We start from the raw sequence: 21,850 nt of genomic DNA, 5'->3' as shown, positions 1-21,850 counted from the left end.
TTCAAAAACATAAACAGTGCTCAACAAGTGTCTCAGCTGAAGGAAATAATACATTATTTATCGGCTTTAATATATCGGCCAAATGTGGTGACCAATATATGGTGACCAATATATCGTGCATCCCACAAATTAAAATTCTGAGAGCAGATTTTACAGACATCGCAACAAATTTTTCTTTGTTTTTAATGAGACTGTTGTGCCATAATGTCAATCTCGGATGAATGGCATATGGTTGCATGCTGGTCTGTTTTTGTAGTGACATGTACCCTCCCTTAAGCATGACAATGAACAAAACAAACTGTTATTGGTCGCTTGACATGTCAGTCAGACAACCTCTTCCCCCCTAAATGGTCCCAGAGCATTTCTCCTCGGAAACTATTTACAAAGTAAGTGTATGATTCTTATGTAAAAGTTGTGTGCTGTATTCAAGCCTCTAAGTTGAAGTTTCCAGACGTGAGTTTCCATTTCTGACATGGTTAGCAACATAAAAGATCAAATTAATAGGCCAGAGACATCATGAGCTGACTTTGATGTAATAATAAGAGGTTATTCAAACGGCGTGTCTGTCAGCTGAAGGCGCAGCTCGAAAGTGTAGACAGCTTCATTAATTATAACCGGAGTCATTCAGTTTTAATGCATCGCAAAATGCCACTGACTCTGACTCAGAATGAAACAGCCTGTTTTTGCTACTGTACCTTTAAGAGTATGTAAACCTACTCAGTTATAGACAAAGCCTGCACAACTATCACAACTATCACAAACCTTTCAACAGGATGATTTGTGTCCATTGTGTTATTACTGTGGAAGATATGTAAAGATCATGCAGGGGGGGGGGGGGGGGGGGGGGGTGCAAACTTATGCACTTAACTATTAATGCAAGATTGAGCTCATGGTTTTGTGTCATAATTATCGATATTTCCCGGTCAGTTGAGCAGTTTCCCATCATAGAGGCCTTGTGAATATTTTAAACAGATGTCCTCTGAGAAACGAACACTTACTCATTAGCGTCAGCTGAAGTCTCTGCGTTGGGTTCTGCTCTGCGCGGGCGACCCACCCCGGTTCCCGGCATCTCTCCGCTCAAGCGATCCGGCAGAACCGAATCCTTATTAAGGTTGATATCAGAATATGGGCAACCCACAGCACTGAAACACACGGAAGCATGGGTCAATTTACAAACATGACTTGGCATCATTGTGGTTCATTAGCTGTTTGTATCTACGCTGCAAACATTTATTTTCTTCATCAGTATTGTTGTCTTATTTTCCAGTACAAATATTGCAACATTCTTAAAGCCAGATACATTTACTGGAGGGGCACAATGGCTTTCTTGTATCTTGATATCTTGTTTTCGGAAAAACTGATCAGAATTGAGTGAGTTGAAGATTAAAACTAGACAAATACATGTTCATTCAAAATTCAATCATTATTTTTGCACTTTGGTTTGGTGCGCTAGTGACACAGAACCTACACACACTTTGTAATAAGGATAGTTATTGGTCTTTGTTTAATAAGGTGTGATGACTAGCTGAATTTCCACTGAAGAACTACACCACTCATAGTCCTCAGAGAGATCCACCAATCACAGAAGTCTGGAGCTCAGATTGAGGGTAAAACCTTGGCGGTTTAAATGTTGGGAAGTGAGGAATTTAAGAACTTAAATATTAGTATTGTAACTTGTAATGTAAAATAAAATAATAATTATTATAAAATATTCATGTTTTATTTTACAGTGCAATTGTAAAATGTTATGTTATGTTACTATTAGTAGTATTATTCAATTTGACAGGATTCCTACAACAGCAATTTACATGTAATGTGGACTGAGGCACCATCACAACTACAAAGAGCTTTGAAATATTGAAATATTTTACATCTATAATATTAAGTGGTTCGGCTGACAGAAAAGTTTGGGAACTTCTGGATTAGGGTACAAACTACACAAATGAATCGGGTTTAATTCGGTAAAGTGATATTTTCCATATGAGCTTTGATCCGTATGGAATTTACTGCACGGGGAGATTATTCTCAAACTGACTTTATAAATAGAGAGATCAGAGAACAGACGTCGAACACCTTTCCTCAGACGGATAGCTGTTCTCTGAACTGATCTGGGAACAGAAAGCTCAGTGATCATTGGAGTCCAGTAAACCTGAGCTATCATATGCACTTGGAAATAATATTCAGGGCTTTTCAGACACAATGAGGTTTGTTCTTGCATGTCACACAAGCACGGTTGAGCTTTTATTGGCCACATTTAATGTGCTATATATATGTGCATTGATCAATGTTTATGTGAATTAAAAAAAAGCCGCTTTATTCATATGGATTACTTTTACGATGTCTTTATGAACTTTTTAAAGCTTGAAAATATTGGTTATGTGGGCATTCATTGGAGGGACAAAAACGATTTATTTGTATTTTTAAGATGAATGAAAGTCTTTAACTGCATGAGGGTAAATGATGACAGAAGCTTCATTTTTTTTTTGTGAAATAACCCTTTAAAGCACGTTTATTATGTTATTTAAATTGAAAAGTCTTCGAACAACACATTCAGTCCAGTGTAAGTGCATTACTGTTGTTTTTACAAACTGTGAGACGAGTTGAAATCATTTTCTGTTCTCGACAGCACGTCACAGACTGCACCCATAAATCTTGTACAGAAACCAGAACATTCCTTTAAAGCATTAAAGAAGAATCTGACTCAGGAAAATGCAATAGACTTGGACATCAACATGCTCAGCTGTTTTCAATCAAGTCCAGTTTCAGACAGAGTTCTCTGAGCCACCTGGTACATGAGATTATGATGGCTATCAGTTTGCCACAAGGCAAAGAACAACATGCAACATCAAAACAGTAGATTATAGATAGTAATAGCAGTTGTTTTGTCATCCAAATATTTTGCCCCAACACGTCACATGACGTATGTATAAACCAAGCGTGCTGCACAAGCCCTGAAAAGTGAAGCCAAAGCGCCTCGATCGCCCCCCTGGTGGCTGGTCCTAGTATAGATCATAAACTCCACCTCCCCGTGTTATTCAACGGGACCTGAGACCAACTAAACAAATAAATTACACTTCAAATATATTTTTTCCAAATATAGTTTCTGTCATTTGCTGTTGTTTTGATCACGCTTATGTAAGTCAAAGTGTCTGTTCTTAAAATAAGTTTATTTTTAGTTAGTTACGTGATCCTATAAAAATGCTGGTGTGACGTCATGATTGACAGGTTCTCTGAGCGAAGTAGTCACTGAAGCACCAACGGACTTCGGGATCTTCAGAGGATTTAGGAGATTGTATTTACTTTATTTTAACAAGCCTTGTAGTACTGCAATCAACAGACATCAAAATTGGAGCAGAAAGGAGGAACGGAGCAGACACAGGCCAGTGCAGGACTGGGAGAGTGCATTCGGCGAGAGTGGAATGGGCGGGCCGGGGTGTTGATTTCGCGACTTTACTTCCTGCTCACTACTGCACAGGTTTGGTCCCGAGATCGCAACAGCGCAGACTCAAGTCCCAAGATGTTAGTGCCATATCGGGACACTGGTGGCTTCACTTCTCACCAATGGAAGAGAGCGAAGGGGCATCGTCCATCTTTTTTTACAGTCTATGGTATAAACAGGCTTTGGACAGCAGTGATGCTGAAGACAGGACACACACACACACACACGCACGCACCTGTGGTGTCCAGAGTAGCGGGCTCCTTTAATGTGTCCCACTCCCTTACAGCCTGCCGTGGGACAGCCGCCCTGCTCAGATGTCTCAAACATGTCCTGAGGAGCTATGAAGACACACACACACACATTATACAGTGAGACTCAACAGTTTACAGCCCTGTCGAGTTTTACAGGACTGTTTTTGATAAGTGATTACCCACTTAGTGTTTCTAGGGAAAATTACAGAGCCGCAGGTTGCGTTGGTTTGGGCTAAGTTTATAAAGTACCATGGCTGCAAAATGGTTTAGACAATGAAAAATTAAAATAGATAATTTACTAGCGTGTGTAAACTAATGACCGCTGAAAGAGCTTGTGAAGGAGAGACAGCATGGAGGTGTGTTTGACAAACTGGAGGTTATGTGAGTCTCCCAAACATGAGGAAGTTTACAGCAGATTCATTGAGTTTGTCATTGTAGATATATTGCACATTGATGCTTGTGTGTAGACAAAACAAAAGTGAAAGTGGAGAGTAACAAAAGTAAAGTAAAGAGAAAAAGAGTATGTAGGCTATTAATAGTGGTCTTAACCTGAGATCAGAAAATATCAGAGGAATTCAATTTAAAGTGTGAATATATATACAGATATATACATTTTTTTAAAAGACCAATTTTATGGATGGCTATGTCCGTGTGTCTGTCCGAATGCGATGACATCACACGACATCACAGACAGCAGTCGGCCCAGATCCGGCCCACATCTGGTAAACGTGGATTCTACCTGTACCAGATGTGGGCCGGATCTGTGCTGACACTATGTTGCTGTCTGATGAGGCTATGCAGAGTTGTGGACAGACAGTCACGAGAGCCTCAGATAAACAGCAGCAGCCTTTTACAGTTCCTCCTAAACCAAAACAACAACGAGCTTATGCTGCGTTCATGCCATGTCCTAATTACCGTAATTAAGATTTTATTGCAACCCATGACGTTCTACTTGAACGGTTCATGTCCTCAGTCTCGGATTTATGCGATTCCACGGCAACAATATTACAATGACGGAAATGAATCTGCAGCAATCAGTTGGTACATGTCATAGCTCTTTAAGGCGAGTCACGGCAGGCAAAAACATTTTTTTTTTTCACTGGTCACTTTTGAGATTTTGGGATATTTGTCTTCAATAACGGTGAAAAAAAGCCCGAAATACACATTTAGGTCTTTATTTTACTAAACTTTGTCCGTTTGCATTTGTAGATTTCGCCTAAATTCATCAAAAGTTGTCGTTATAAATCATCCCTCTGCTCCGCGAGCGCTGCCGGCACCCTTTCATCACACACACCGTAAGAAAGCTCTCTCTCTCCTGTACAATGCTATCAGATCCAAATATGGTCATTTCCTTTTTATCAGCAACCAATCCTTAAAGTGAAAGCGGGGATTTAACTCTAAATGCGCAATCTCATTTTACAATATAAAAATGACTCAAAATGACTTTTCTCTCATATTCCAAGTCCGAAACCTCCAGTTCAGTAGCACCTATATACACCAAACTTACCAGTCTTGTACCTAGTTATATTATGAATATATTTACAAAGGGATTTGTAAATAAATTTTTCCTAGCCTGATTTATCTAACATTTTATTCCAAAAAACATGGCGAAAATCATTTTTTAAGGCTATTGACAGTATATTCTGATTTACAGGATAAAAAAGTAGATATCCATAAATCCCTCTGTAATTTTTTTCCCATATAATATGTCAACACAATGAAACAATCATTTTGAACCTGGCTTTGTACAATACTCAGATTTTTTTTAAATATATGCAAATTAGTGCATATTTAATTAGATAGTGCCTAATTTGCATATTTAAACATTAAATTACAGAAAACCTGTAATAATTTTTTTTCTCATCTTAATGTAGGTAATTAACTGGGAAAGTTTCATGGTGATATCTGCTAGTAAAAAATTACCTTATTCACCTGTAGTGTCTCGCCTTAAGTTGTTTATGTTCATTATTATTGTAATGTTGTGTGCTTTGAGACATGAGGTCATTTAACGCCGCTCTTGCCTCGTGATGCTTTGCAGACTCTGCTGTCATGTGTTTTGAAGGAGACATGGCTTTGGAGAGCGTGCTGAAGGGAAGGGGGAATGCTTTCAAAGCCAGCTTGCTATTGCTAGCCTTTTCGAAATGGCCTACCCTAACTTTAAGTATGCACAAACTTCATATCAACTAGTCTAGATAAAATCATCCAAATAAAATTTAAAACATAGAATAAATCAAATCAGACCATGTATTTTAAGGCTCTTTGTAAGAATCCCACATCTGTCAACTGTGATGTCCAAAAACTGAGTTAGTTTTCACTTCTTTTGGGTGGGTTCCCTCTTTAGAAGTGGACCTTGGCCACTGCATCATGGTGTAGACGCTATAGGAACGCTCCGCGTGAACCGGTGTCTGAACACACGCTATCTTGATTGGCTGGAGCAGTGAGGTGACGTCACAGGTTTAGACAGGCTTTAAAAGGGTACCTGAAGAACACGTCATTAGCTTCTTTGTCTTCAGGAAGCCTTTTTTTTGGTGTGCGTGTGAAATCTCAGCTGAGTGTCTGTCTGTGTGTGTTTGAAAAAAAGATATCAAACAAAATGGATAGAAAGAGCTTTAGGAGATGTGTCACGCCATGTCCCTGTTTCATTACGGGTGATGATACACATAATTCGTGAAGGAACTTCCTGAAAAACTATGTGCAAGTGTACCTGGACAAAAGCTTTTAAACGCAAAGGGTGGTCACACCAAATTGATAAATACAATCTATTTATGAGATTATTTTTGAAAGCATCCTTACTTTACAGCATTTTTACACAAGTACCTAAAGCTTCCATGTGGATCATACTGGCTGTTGTCAGACACCTGGTGCATACAAAAATCTCAATGGATTATAACAATTAATGGCAAAATTAATGTTTGGAAATGTAAATCGATATTTCCTACTAACACACTACAGTAAAAGATACAAGTAACTGGCTTAAACCCATTTTTTGGGGTGAAAATACTAATGTGCCTAAGACTTTTGCACAGTACTGTATATTTGAGCTAAGGTTTTTCTCTACTGTCGTCCCTCCCTCTGAGGGGGGAGTTTCTTCATTTACACACATATAATAGACTACTTCAGGTGAAAAAAGTGGTCTTTTTCATCTGTATTGTGACAGGGACTATTGTGCTTCCCTTGGAGTCACTTACTACACGTTTTACGGGTAGGTAGTGGTTGTGGTACATAAAACGCTGCTCCACTTTTCTTATCTGTTGCCTTCTCCATTTTTATGACAGAGATACTATGAGTGTAGATTTTTTTTCAGATGGCGTCCTGCTTCATTATCTGTTGTGCTTTGTGTTGAGTTATCAGCATGGATAAGTCTCCTCTGTAAGCGGCTGGGCTGTACCAGAATAGATTAAATGGAAAATTAACAACTTACTCATCTCATGCCTACCTAGCAGCAGATGGAGATAATACTGATGTATCACATAGCTATATAGTGGTGGATGAAAGAGACTGGGCAATGCCGTCTATCGCGTCCCACTCTTTTTCTGTTACCCTCTCCAATACAAAATATGAGGATGGTATCAGTATCCTCCCAATATTTTTATAGGGGTGAATGTGTCTCGTTTTTCGAGATGCGCGAACGTCCTCAAAGTCAGTCTTGTTACCTTAAGACACCGCATGCAAATCAATTCAAGTCAATCAGACTCAGGGTTGAGTAGTTACAGCCATTTTTATGTTTTTTTCCATGTTATAGTGTCACTAAGTGGCCAGTTGCAGTGTAAAATATCTCATTCCATTCACGAGTTACAGCCATTTTAGTAAAAGTGGCTCCTCCTACTTTGAACCTTTTAACAGCCCTTTGGTGGCCCCATCGAATAGTAAATTTTTTTTTTTTTGATAATTATTGACAATCAGACTCCAGAGAATCTTGCTGCACTGGTTTGGTTTTGATCAGGACAAAAACCCAGAACTAGTTCGCAAAAGTAGATTTTTAACAAAAACCAAAATACCCGAAAATTTCGACAATTGAATCTGAAGTGTAAGAACTACCAGCCCCCAAAGTTTCAAGTCTATATGACTTACGGTTTGGTCTGCCTGATCACTTTTAGGTGAGAAAGCTGATCCTGGGAAATTTTAGAAAATTACAATAGGGTTTCAGCGCTACTCATTGAACCCCTAATAAAATGAAATTGAATATGCATACAGTATATGGGAGTTTCTTCAACCTTGGGCACTTTTATGTCCCAGGAGTTAATTTATTATTTAGTTTAATTAATTTTTTTCTTTTTGTTATATGAAGGGCATCTTTAATTACTTTAGATTTAATTATTTTACCCTTGCCCCAGACAAAGGCTTTCAATCTACAAAAAAAGTATAAAATTCCATCATTAAAAAAACAAACAATCTCAACAAAGAATATAAACTATTACAATATTTATTGTGTGAAATTATTTCTTTACATTTGTATCCAAATTAAGAGGTTGTGGCATAATGACCAAATATTTTGACCCTAATAAGATTTAATCAAAAGTTGAGATAAAACCGTGAGCTAATAATCATATAACGTATGACTTCCATTACACGAGAGTAGATGTTAAAGGAGTCATAATGTGCAATTTTCACTTTTCCATGAGAATCAATGTATGTTATGATTGACTAACGATTATACATTGGCCGGGATGCCGATATTCAAAAGTGAAGCGTTTGTTTACCCCAGGGTTCTTAAACTAGCCAACGTGCACGCGCACTCAAATACGAGATTTCAACTTCTCCCCCGACTTGACGTCAAGACGGGGCCGGATATACCATATATGGACACCGCAGAGGAGGCCCGCCCTGCCCCTCTCCCCATCATATTCAGTCAAGAAAGATGCAGAAACGTAGTGCACACGTGAGTTGCTCTGTGGTTGACTGTCATAATCCACATTCTAATGTTTTTTCTTTACCCAAAACTGACCAAACTACAAGGGACAAGTGGATGAAATTTATTTTTAATGACGCTGTTCCAACAACCATCTCAACTTGCTCAACGTTAGGTGTCTGCGCTAAACATTTCACAAAAGAATCTTTTACAAATTTGGGGCAATATCAGGCGAAGTTGGCATCGAAGCTACGTTTGGAAAAAGGTGCCATTCCAACAATCAGGGACTTGCCTGAATTTGAAACGGTAAGACTGTGTTTTTATTACTATATTTTGTGTAACAAACAGCAGCTAACTACTAATGCGGTTAATGTATGTGATGTAAACACGGGGAATGGACTCTACGAATGCTAGCCACATCTTTCCACTTTGTTTTACACTACAGTACCGTTAGTTACGGTACAGGAGTCCATGCTCAGTGCCTAAAACCGTTTGCTAAATGTAATTCTGAAAACAATATACCACAAAACATTATTAGAAAATTATTAAATATCTAAAAAACCACAACGTCAAAAAAAGGCCAAAACAACACATTATAGCAAACGTTAATCTCTATAACCACTGTAGGCTGAAAATAAAGTAGACTACATCTCCGTTAATGTAATCTACATTAAATTAAAGCTAAACTTATGTGGGAGAAAATAGCAAAAAACGTTTTAGCTCGTTACTGATGTTAATGTATGTCTCAGTCAAAAAAATTATCTTTACCATTCACATGTTGATGTAGACGTCCTTCAATTGACTGTTGTTCCTCTTCCGTTTCCAGCTCTGGTTCAGAGTCTGGCTCAAACATATACGGTTGAATCCCGTAGGTCGCGGCCAGGTCGGGTTCATTAACAACTTGCACCATGATCTCTTTTTGGAATGATATGCTGAAGTTACCTGCGGTGTCAAGCCCCCTCCTTCCTGCCACCAATCAACGCGCCCCTCATTTGCATTATTAAAATGACCGTCCACGACAGCCAAAACCTCGCATCAGATCTCGCGAGACAATAATGCATTCAGAAATAAGGGTCAAACGAGCTCTGTGTTTATTTTTTTCCAATTTTTCTTTTTTAGAAGGGCATGAAATGACTATAATAGAGCGTGGGTATCAAAGTTAATACTACATTATGACTCCTTTAAAATTTCATGCTGATTTGTACTCGGCTTTCGCCAAGATAAGACGTAGCTTTACAGTAACCTATGCTTCTCCATCCATTTACGCTTCTTTCCATATGGTGATGTGAATCTCCTTCTGTCTGGTGTTAACACGCGTCAGCACACACAACGGCTGCAACCACAGTGCGGTCTCCCCATGACAACCGTCTGGATTGAGCAGAGTAGGGGACATCTACTCCGAGTACGGGACATCTCTAGGGTCTTCAAGTGGGCACCTTCTGTCCTCAGTGTTTCGTCGACTAGCCCACGATACCTCAAGAGGGCTCGACAGTGACTCTGGCGTCCCACAGTACATATAAATTTACAGTATGTAGAAAGCATAAAGACTCAGATATAGATACATATTTAAAGAATATATACACAAACTGATATATAGACTCATATGGATATATTGTCTTTCACTGGTTTTTCTCTCTTTTCTCACACTCATTTAGTCTCTCTCTCTCTCTCTCTCTCTCTCTCTCTCTCTCTCTCTCTCTCTCTCTCTCTCTCTCTCAGCAACTCGGTCACATCCTGATGCCAGTTTCTGATTTCTAAACATTCCTCCGATCCGTTTCCATGGACACAGAGGAAGGGAACAAGAATTAGAAGACGATTATCAGCCAGACTGACTGACGAAAAGCTTATTGTTCAACAGCATTTTCCCATCATCCTCTGGAGCTAATAGAAGATATTGACAGGAGAGGAAGCCAGAGGTCTGTTAGACCTCACTTCCCTCTTTAAATCCACAAAATTACTTCTCGATCTCTCTAGGCTACAATTTTCCATTAAACAAGGAACATGGCTGTCATGTAAAGGGTCTGAGGCAATCAGTCTGTTTACAGATATGATACAGGGCACTGTTAGAATGGCTATTAACTGACAGTTATAGTTTTCTCTGAATCACTTTCTTGAAAATAGTCAGTACTATAAAAAAAACCTAATCTAAAAACATCTATGTAAAATAGCCAGACATTTGAACTGCATTATCCATACTATGCAAATAATCTAATCTTAGTCAGTGTCTTTTGTTGTTGTTGATTATCTGAAAGAAATATTGAAGGAAGAGCACTTAAGGTCATCCTAAAGCAAACTGAAGCTGGTAAGAGACCCATTGGGAACACATTAATTAGGCACCATCTCCATACTTCACACTAATAGTGCATTGCGAATGAGAGGCACAATGAACTCAGATAGTTCATAGGACACAGTATATAATAAGTACATAAATACTAATACATTTTCCATTTTAAGTAGACGCAACTATTTTATTGATATTTGCAGTACTGAATTAAATATGTACTTAGTCTGTGTTCATGTCACGGTTCACGAATACCTAATTTGTTACTATGGTTACTGATATCATTCAGATGTGTGTAATTAATCCTCCTTGTTTGCCATTGTATGCAAGTTGCTCTGTTTCAGTTGTCAGTGTCTGGTGTTGTCTGTGTTGCAGTGTTTCTGCCTTGATCTGTATTTGCCTTTTGGACTATCTATTGAAGACTTTACTTTGACATTCATTTTCATGGTCATGTGCCTGTATGTACAACCACCAGTTGTGACAGTACAGCATTTCCTTCGCTTTGCCTAACCAGACGCGATGTGACAGCGATAGCCATAGGCGATGACTCTATTTTAGAAACGGTTTCTATTTCTGCGACATCACGGCTTGAACAACAACATACAATGATAATCTCAGGTACTGATTATGTGCTTTATTTAATGTTAAAAGAATTGAATGTGAGTTTAAATATAATTTTGCATGACCTTCATAGGATAGGATGATTGACATCAGATCTTTAAAAGAAATGAAAGGAAACAAGAACATTCAAACTGTGAACAAACACTCTTATCTGTAAGAATACGTGTCTTCGAAGGCCTCATAGTGTTGCTGCTTAACATGTGTGCTGGGAAGGCTGCTGGTTGTGTGTAACATGTACTCACTGATTGGAGGCTGCAGTGGATGTCCGGTTTTGGCGCACCAGCCGGCAGGATGAATATCTGGGCTATCGGCATCGGTCCAGTAATCATACTCATCCGTCCAGCCATCAAAATGAATCTGAAAGAGAGCAACGGAGGTCACTCTGATGGATTCACAACTCTTTTACAATGCAAATAATAACAATAATATGTCTTAATTTGTATTTTGTCTCGCTTTCCAGCAAAAATATCTAAACATCCTAGAAACAAAATGTTTTAAATGTAAATGTAGTGACTGCAAAAAGGATTTTCATCGTCAGAATGTTATAAAAGTTTTTGAAAACTGGATGTTTTGAACGTTCAGAAAACATTCAAAAATAACGCATTTATAACTTTTATAAAATTCTTAGAGCAAAAACACTGAAAATTAAAATCCTTTTTGCAGTAACTTTGATAGTTTCTGTAGTGCAGTGGTGGTCAAATTCCCCTAAAGTGCCAGAGGTTTGAAAGCTTTGAGAGAAGTGTGTAAGAGAAAGTGTGGCATTTGATGGAAAGCATGGGTGGTGTGGTATAGTGGTGAAGGCTGGGAGTTATTGCTGTAACTGATGGCAGGTTTGATCTTCAACATCGTGTCCTTAATAAATGCACTTGAGTCCAGGTGATTATCCTGCAGGGTCATGGTGTGTTTCTCTGCTGACATTGCCTGAAAGTCACTACAAATATGTGCCGGATGTGTGGTGATAAATAAAGATCCTATTCTTGTATAAGGTACAAAACAGCCCAAGGCACGTCAGATGAAAGCAGGAACAGCTTGGCTAGTGGCATTTCAATGTCCCTTGAGAAGATAATCTTCATATTGCAAAGCAGATCTCCAGAGACGTTAACTGGAATCAGAAGCGTTGGCAGAGAGCAGACTGCTGGCAGGGGGATCTGGTCACATTGAATTTTAGATGCTCACAACTATTTAAAAAGAGCGGCTGCGATCAAAACAATGAGAGGAAAAGAGCAGCAGCCCTTAAAGGACAGCCTGTCTCCAGGACTCTGATAAAACCGGTTCCTGGGGAATCAGGAACGGACTACAGAGGCAAGCATGTTTTTAGTGGTGTTCACAGCACAGCTGACTGTCATTATGTGGACATCCAGACCAGACTGGCTATTTTAATTCACTGCATGACAGTTTGAGATAAAGACATGTTTAATTTGCATCCTTCTTATCGGTCGCTCTGTTATTTAATCTCCTTCCAGTTTGCATGCGTCTATTTCCACACCTCCATCCATGACTAAATCAATTTGAACATATCAATATCTCTAACCACATCTCGCTTCCCTCGGGCTTTGTTCACACCAGTTTTATTTTAGTATCACTGAGATACCATTATAGTTCTTGTTAATATTTTGAATTAGATTTTATTTTTTATATTTTCTGTTTTCATCTTAGGTTTAGTTAAATCTTGTGTGTTAAAGTGAAAATCCAGCATTTAATGTTGTTTATATTTCTATGTGGTGTTTTTATTATGCTCTAAGACAAACCATGTGTAAATTCATGTCAACACCATTGCTGAGTATTTTCTCCTTAAAACTGCAGTGAACCAAAGACTCAAAAACATGGTTTGAAATCGCTGGTGTTTCTGACGTCACAAACTACCTTGTAACCAATCAGATCACCGTGTGATCGCCAACGAGTGGATCTCTGAGCTGTGTGTAGAGGCGGGGCTCATATGCATATTCATAGAACCGCGTATACTAAATGAGGCAAGGGTGTCGAGTTACATTCAAGATATTTTAAGGAATAAAGACTTTTTTTCAAGGTAACAATGTTTAAATATGTAATTTTGGTGATCAAAGATGAGTTTTAAGGGATACAATATTTGACTACAGGGGGACTTTAAGCTTTAGTATGCAGTTTAAGTAATTTTAGTGCTTAAATTAAAGGCACAGTATGTAAGTTTTGACGCTAGAGGTCGCTTATTCAAAACAGTAACAATGACATCGCTTGATGACGTTATGATGCCGTGAATGAGCATGGAATCATGGGAGTTGTTGTCTTCACCTCCACAGCCGATGGAAAGCAAGCTGACGCGACTCGGGCAGAAATCATGTTCATGGATGAGTGAATGTATTAAAGTTTTATTAACGTTACTGTGGTATAAAGCAGGGCAGGGCAGAGTGCCTCAGATTTGACCTCCGTTTTGTTGTTTATCTTTATTTTAATATTAATGTTACGTTTAATGTCCGCCTCTTTCTTCCCTGAACTTTGTTAAAGTTACATTTGAGCACTTAAATTCACATGATTTAATTTGATTCTAATGAAAGACTTCTGAACTCCTACTAATACAGGTCACTTTATCTGACGGATTAAAATTGTGAGGTAAAGCAGCACTGTTTTACTTGCTCAAATCAATCATACTAAAAATACATTTGAGTGTGTTATAACGTTACTCTGTGCGTTCGCTATGAGACACTTTTGCACACTAGATCTAGATCGATCGATATTAGAATATCATATTAATAAAAGCTGGATGACTTGTGCTGCTAAATGGTATGTAATTAATTTCAAAATATATTGTATGATGGAGAAAATGCTGTATTACTGTTACTAAAAATAAAGCTGTTTCTGATTATACTATGTTACCCACTTGACAGCATAGCATTGTCTCTGAGGCACGGTACAAACATGTGACTTAAAACAAATCAAGAAAACCAGGGTATTTAGGATTTTAGATCTTTTAGTTTTGTACAGCCTGGATTTAAGACTTTTTAATATACCATTAAATTAACTATTTAAGAGTACACAGTGTGGGGTTTGAGTCGGACATGACAAAAAATCTAATCCTCTCGTCTCTGTCCTGTGAGAGAGTCGAGGGCGTTGCAGAAAACCATCAAAGACTTGGACGTAATGGTCTTTTTCCTCAAAGTCAATTACAGCTGCTTCAGGAAATATTGATGGGGTATTTTAAAACGCAGTGGGAATCCACCAAATCCATCCAGTGCTCCGGTGAATGTCAGTGAACACAGGACATGAGAGAGAGCAGGACTGGAGGAGGAGGAGGTCATGCTCTATACGGCTTTAACACATGAACATGACACACACGTGTAAACCCAGTATTGATTGTGTGTATAAGAGAAAGACTGATGGGTGAAATTCTGTAGAGGATCACGAATGATGAGTGTGAGAGTGAGAGAAGAGTGTGAGACAGACAGTGACATCTCTTATTTCTCTCAGTCAGTGTCAACGATATGTGTGTGTGTGTGTGTGTGTGTGTGTGTGTCTGGGTGTGTGTGTGTGTGTGTGTGAATTCTGCTGCCACCTTGAAACCAACAACTGCAATTACACTCAAACGGTTACGGTATATTATTAGTGCCCTATGAAATCCATTTTATTTTTTCCCAAATACAGTTTTCATTTTTCTGGATTACGCTTTATGGTTACATAAAACATCTAATTAAGTGAAATCATGAAACCTATACAATTGAAGAGAAATGGGTAAGCCTTTATTTTGAGGGTCCATGATTATGCTGTGGTTAAGTATTAGGCAGAGAGCGAGCAGCATGCGCTCATTGTGCTTTCACACTGCCAGCTTGTGCAATGCAATTACAAACAACCATCGTCCACTGTGTCACTTTTTTTAGGATACCACTGTCTGTCACATGCTTTATATATGCTGGGCAGCATATTCTGCTGCGATGCGACCTATTGAGCCATACATATGCATAACATGCTGTTTATATGTAGTGTACATGATAAAAGTAATCTTAATTTAAAGAAATGGGATAAAGGCGAACAGAGGTAAAAGGCGCATTTGACTTTTTCGCTTTTAAACCACTAGATGCACAAATATTCAGCTCAGCAGTTGTCTGAACAATCGCTTTTGATCATCAAAAGCACGTGGAAATGTGTATGATCCTGCTTTAATTTAATCTAATTTGTAATGCTTTTTAAAATGTTGTATATTTATGTAGCAAATGAGAATCAATAAACTCAATGACCATATTTCGAAACAAATGTCTTGTTAATGATTTTCAGTTTTGTTCAAGGTAATTGAAGCTATAGTTTTTCAATAGGAGGAGAATATGTAAAAGTATGGTATTTCGGGTGAAAGGCACAATAACATGATAATAAACAGCGGCTGACTTTTCCATCTGTTGACATGACATGCTTAGTCCACTTTAGACATTCTACTAACTATAAGTAACTTTGTCACTACATGTCAACAACCCCAAATTAGAGTATTAGTAGACTGTTAGTGTTCGGGTTAGAATAAGCTGACATGTAGTTGCAAAGTTACATATAGTCAGTATAATGTCAGCATCAAAACAAAGAGTTAGCAGATATTAAGCAGACAGTCTACTAATACTCTAATGAGAGATAGTTGACGTTATTTATAATGTGTAGAATGTCTAAAGTGGACCATCGAATTAAACTGTCACCCCCTTTTAGCCAATATTTACAATTGTGTGTAGTAAGTGATTTACATAGTTATATTTCTGTGATTTACCATATATTAAGTAAACTAAACAATAAGAATCATAATGTTTAATTAGTGTTGGTTTTACAGTTTTGAGTAATAAATTGCTGCAAATGTGTAATAAAGAAAATTTAAACCCCCTGTTCTGAAGTTAAAAGTATATCCACATTGATTATTGATTTGTTAAGCGATGTGCAAGGTTATTCAGCAGAATTTGTTACCAATAATACAGCACCACTGAAGAAATTTTTTGGTGTGTTCATGCTTAACTACTACATAAATAACGGCTAATATAAATATAATATAATAATATACTGCCTTTCTCTTGGCTTTATGCAAATTCTGTGAATGAGGGCTGTTAGGTTGCTGATAGCCATTTCTAATCATCTGCTGTGTGCAGCCGTGGAATAATGTGCAGTCGAAACATCAGACAGGATTCAACTCAGTCGCATCGCTCGGTGGCCTCAAACCAACTCTCAAAGTCAGCTCTCATTAAAAATGAACGACTTCAAGTGGCTTTGTTGCTCACTCAGAGTAAACAGTGCTGAATTGTTCTCGGCCTTGTCAGAGTCTTGCTCTGAACATTTTGAAAAACACTGCAGTCCTGCTAGTTTACCAATAAATTACCATATTTTCCAGAATATAAATCATGTCTTTTTAGATCCTCCGAAACATGCTGCGACTTGTATTCCAAAGCAAAATATATTAACGCCAAAGCACGCAAAACGTACATATTTGGATTTGTGCCGAATAAGAGAGTTACGTAAGTATATCTGTATAGTGTATTTCCCACACACCAGTAGTCAGGGGTCGTGAAATGTGAAGAACTGCATTCTAAAAATGCAGAGGCACAAAAGTCTGAGACAAAGATTCAAGATCTTCAAACACAGCTAGATAAATTACTAGCTGAGCAGTTAGCCCTGACTGAAAAGTGTAAAAATCATAAATACACCATTGCAGATCTTAAGGCTAAGCTAAATGCTAAAAAGTCCAAGTCTCCCAAAACACTCAAACAGCGATGGGACTAAAAATGTGCACTTCTTAGATGAGCCAGCCTGCTCTAATAATCCTGTATCTTTTCAGAAAGATGAAGCAAGTGATAAAGTTTTGAAAAGAGTGCCTGTTTCAGCCCCTAAGGTGATACGGCACACAAACGGCACAGAGTCAACCATTCGGTGTCCTTTAACAATAACTGAATGTAACTTGTTTTAAGCAGAGATCGAACCATTCCCTTTGAAAGGGCCATTTGAACCATGGTGGAGATGCATTGTTAGTCTAAAACATGCATTTCAGCTTGAACCAAAAGAAATTTGGCAAATTGTTATCAGTTCAATTCCAGATGTTCTGATCTATAAGATACCACAGGTTTTGATCACAGGCACCATTGTGCAGTCAATGAATCAAAATGAGCCTGAGAGTGAAATCTTTAATAGACTAAAACAATGTCTTCTCGATCTGCGTGGTTGTAGTCCTGTTGGATGGGAATTGATTTTCAATCGGAAACAGAGTACTGAAGAATCGTTTGAGACATATGCAGAAAATATGTTTGAACCTTTTGAGGAGTATTCTGGAACCACAATAATGTAATTCTCCTTGAATTACTGCTTACAAATGCAGGGCCGCGTGTACAGCAATCGCTCATGTGTGGTGCATCTCCAGCACAAAATACATTCGAAGGTATTGTTAGCTGGGCAACAAGAATTGAGTCACGCAAACAAGTGCATGGTGAGGTAGCTGTGTTAGAATGTCATGAAAATCCTCCGTCTGCAGGAGAATTCAGAAAGCCACACTTTGGCAAACTGGACAGATTCTGTAATCCCTGTCACAAAACAGGCCATAGAGAGGAAAAGTGCTGGTCACTGGGCAGAGGCAGACCTCCACCCTATTTGATAAAACGCAGACAATGACACTCTAATGACACAAACCAGCACTCTGCAAGTAACCAAAGCTCAAATGCATCTAAAACTCTTACTGAGCTAACAACTTTGGTCACTCAAGGCCTCCAGCTATTAGCGTCATTTGCTAGTCGGGTTTCAGCCCAAATAGCAAATAGCTTAATAGTTTAACATCTAAATTAATTGAACCTTTCTACATTTTCAAAATTGTAATCATGTATAACATATTGTTGTTTTCATAAAACACACAATAGTTGTTTGTGTTATTATGTGTACACATAGACTAATTGAGTTTATTCTATACAGACACTAAGGGTTTGTAGATGCTACATGCATACTACACAAAATGTCTTGTGTTAAAAAGGAATAATTGTAAAACTGGAATTGTAGTAGCTCCCTGTTGTAGCAACAGAACCAAATTTGCATCACAATTGTCAATAGCAACATTTGTCACCTTAGGTTGGAGCATGGTCTCTACACACAGAGTTAAATAAAATTCCTCTTCTTACTGTAAGCACATAAACTGAAATGTTTCCTTATTGGAATTTTATACATCAGATGTATGCATTCCACTAAGCATTTAATTTTTGCTTTTGTCTATTTTGTGCCTTTAATGCATCTTTGTTTTTTGCCATCTTACAGTAACACCTTGGGCATTTCATTTACTTTTCATTTGAGACATTTTTAGGTTTTTTGAGGTCTTTACTGTTAATTACATCAACAACTGATTGAAAATAATCCAGTTTCTGAATTTGGTTTGGCAAAATATTTTGTTGATGCTCCTACTAACAGCGGAGGGTTTGAAAACAACATTTGTTGATTTTCTTTAAGGCAATTTATTTATGTTTCATGTAACAGTACTAGAGATTCTAAAACTTTTCTTTTTGACACCATATCCATTTTTGCCCCTTTAAAGACATGGGAACCCCGTATCTAAAATCATCTACTATAGTTTCCTGATAGTTAACCGATTTTATTTGGCCACCTCATATCCACTGCAATCTTTTCCCATTTTCTTTTCTTTTGTATCTTTTTCTCCACACCATGTCACAGTCATGATGTGAACAGGAAGATGTTATATATATATATATATATATATATATCTGTTGTCATCAGAGATCGAGTGGAATACTATGTGGAATACTATGATGCCTAACAATTTAACTACTACATGTTGACACTCTCTTAAAGGTTGTAACCTTTGCATACTTGGTTTGCAGATAATAAGTTTTCCTTTCAGTTGTCAAGTTGTGTTCTATTGTTGTTCTGTCATCTAGGACTGTGTTGCCAATGAATGCCTTTTTCAGTTTTCAAGGCTTGCGATTGCCTGCAATGCATTTGCTCTACTTAAAGGTAAAGGCAACTTCACTGTGGGACATGAACAGCAGAGTTGAAGATGCCTTCCATGAGAAGGAACAGACCACCACAGACAGTAGAGATCTTGTTCGGCTTACCAAAGCCAAGGATGGACGTAAACCTTGCTATATGGACAGAGTTCCTGACAAGTGTCTCCACATGATCATCTGACTAAGCCTACACCTGATGGGAGTAGGTGTTCTGTGTGTGTATCTTCTTAGCATCCTTGACAATGATCATCATTACCCTGTGCTACTATGCCAATTGAGACACTTCTTCAATGCACTCAGCCCTAAATTTTAAGGTCACAAATGTACCTCACATAATTCCTGAGGTTCAATGTACCTGAGGAGGGATTTGTAGGGCTGAGCAAATATGGGCAGAACTCTTTACTGCCCTAGTACTTCAAAAAGCCGTTTAAAGGTATAATTATTATATGTGAATTAAATATGGCACAATGGCCTTAATCATCACAGTATGTTAATGCCTATCTAGTGCAAGGGATTTCATCAATATGCTGATTGAGGACTTTTGTGACACTCCAGGCACAGGATGTCACGGTGTATGAATTCATTGTCTCTCTCTCATCTTGCGTGCTGTTGTGTGTGTGTGCGTTAATTGTGGGCGCGGTCACTGATCAGCGATGATCAGCAGCGCCAGCTGGCTTCAATCTGTTTTACCCTTTATATGTTCAGCAACTGGTGTCTCATGTTGTCAGATCGTTGTTCTCCCGGTGTGTTCCTGTTCCCGAGTTTCGTTTGCCTTCTGTGGATTCCCTGTTCGTCTTCGTTCTTCATCGAGTTCCTCTCACTTCCACGGATTCCACCTCACTCACGGATCACCTGCACTGGACTGGGAGCACTGCACTGGTTGTTCACCGAGGTCCCTGCGTCTCTCTACATCAGCGCTGGATTCCGCCCGATCCACCGTTCCTCTCCAGCTGTGTGACTTTCCCGGTGTTGTGACTCTGACCAAACATTAAATACTTACCTCTAATAAAGCGTTTTTGCTATTGCATCTTTCTCCTGTGTTACGTAACACAGGATGGTTCAGTCGAGAGAGACAGAGTCATTTGCACCTCAATGACACGTCTGTACCATTTGCTTCACAGGACATATACTTTCAACTACATACTGTTTATTTACTAGTGTGTTCTAATATGTAATATGTTATGTTTGGTCTCATCTGACCGCTTATACACTGAAATGAATGGTGGTGAACTTAATAGACATACGTGTTAAAGTATCCTAATGTACAATCTAGGTACTATTGGTTAAACATATATTGAGGAGAATATGTCAATGTTCTTCACCCCCTCTTGATCACCACCCATTTACCATCTTTTGGTTTCCTGTCGGTCGGTTTCTGTGTTGGTATTCCACTCAAGTTTAAGAATGCTTTGTTCAGGGTATAAGAAGGAAAGGTAACTGTTGATCTTGGAGAAAGGCTTTAACCCTGCCAGTCCCGCCCACCGGTGAGTAACCTCATTCTCTGAGAAAGGCTTTTACGGCCTTGTTTGCACAACCGTACATTATTTGTTGCAACTAAGTTTTCTATACAGTATGTTGTTCCATTCTACTCTCTGTATGTTTAAACATGTAACTTAATAAATAACTTTGTCTGCTTTAAAGGCTTTGAGAATCTTTCCTTTTATCACTGATGATGTTGAAAGCTAAAGTGATTATAACTTTTGTTATCTAAACATTCAGATTAAATCCTATGTTTTCCTATCAGTTCTAAGAAAGACCTTTATCTTTAAAGAATACGAGTTTAAAGAATAACAACAACTTTAATGGAGTCAGATTAATTATATTGGAGTCAGATAAATATTTGAATTATACACGTCATCCTTCAACTGGATTTTATTCCGATTATTGGTTTGAAATAGCAGAGTAAGCTTCCAGCCTAACAGGTTGAAATCAGTCACTGAACACCTGAAGGTGTCGCTCATAAAACAATGACCTTAGCTTATCCAGTATACAGCACTACATTGTTAATTTTTTTAAATATGGTGGAAAAAGGCCTACTGACGAAAACCCAAGGACAAGCACAAAGGTAGGACAGACCCAGGCCTCTTTGATGAGCTGGACGCCGCCACCGACCTCACTTTCCGAGCGACTAAGGTGACCGCACGCTCCCTGGGTCTGGTGATGTCCACTGCTGTGGTCCAGGAGCGACACCTTTGGCTGAACCTGGCCAATATGTGGGATGCCGAGCGGTCCCGGCTGTTTCTTCGGCGGTATGGTTGAGGACTTCGCCCAACAGTTCTCAACCGCTCAGAAACGGAATGAGGCTATTAAGCATATTCTGCCCCGACGGCCCGCCACTGCCTCCACCCAGCCGCGGCGCAGAATCCTCAGTCTGTTCGCCGCCAAGGGCGCCCTCCTGGGGCTCCCGCCCCTACCGCTCAGCCCAAGCAGCAGCCTTCACCTGGGCCCAGTCGTGGAGGAAGCCGCAGCAAGGCGCCACCGCCC

The 21,850-nt window shown here is 38.8% G+C and overlaps 1 protein-coding gene across 4 annotated transcripts in view; it reads right to left on the bottom strand.

The window, feature by feature from the left end:
- The window catches only part of l3mbtl3 (L3MBTL histone methyl-lysine binding protein 3), an 83,967-nt gene that overhangs the window by 17,841 nt on the left and 44,276 nt on the right, over nt 1-21,850 (bottom strand). For 2 of the 4 annotated variants that reach the window (XM_077220354.1, XM_077220355.1), the window contains exons 15-17: nt 11,684-11,798; nt 3,675-3,777; nt 999-1,142 (exon numbers count right to left, since the gene is read on the bottom strand). In XM_077220354.1, coding sequence (XP_077076469.1) covers nt 999-1,142; nt 3,675-3,777; nt 11,684-11,798 — 362 coding nt within the window. Of the gene's footprint in view, nt 1-998; nt 1,143-3,674; nt 3,778-10,149; nt 10,304-11,683; nt 11,799-21,850 lie in introns of those variants that run through there. The other 2 variants (XM_077220356.1, XM_077220357.1) reach the window with 2 other exon arrangements.

Source organism: Siphateles boraxobius, unplaced genomic scaffold (genome assembly GCF_051911475.1).
Source record: "Siphateles boraxobius isolate OS27281-9 unplaced genomic scaffold, OSU_SipBor_1 8, whole genome shotgun sequence".
Classification (NCBI taxonomy): domain Eukaryota; kingdom Metazoa; phylum Chordata; class Actinopteri; order Cypriniformes; family Leuciscidae; genus Siphateles; species Siphateles boraxobius.
Note: the sequence above shows the minus strand (reverse complement) of the source record. Positions and strands in the feature narration are given on the sequence as shown.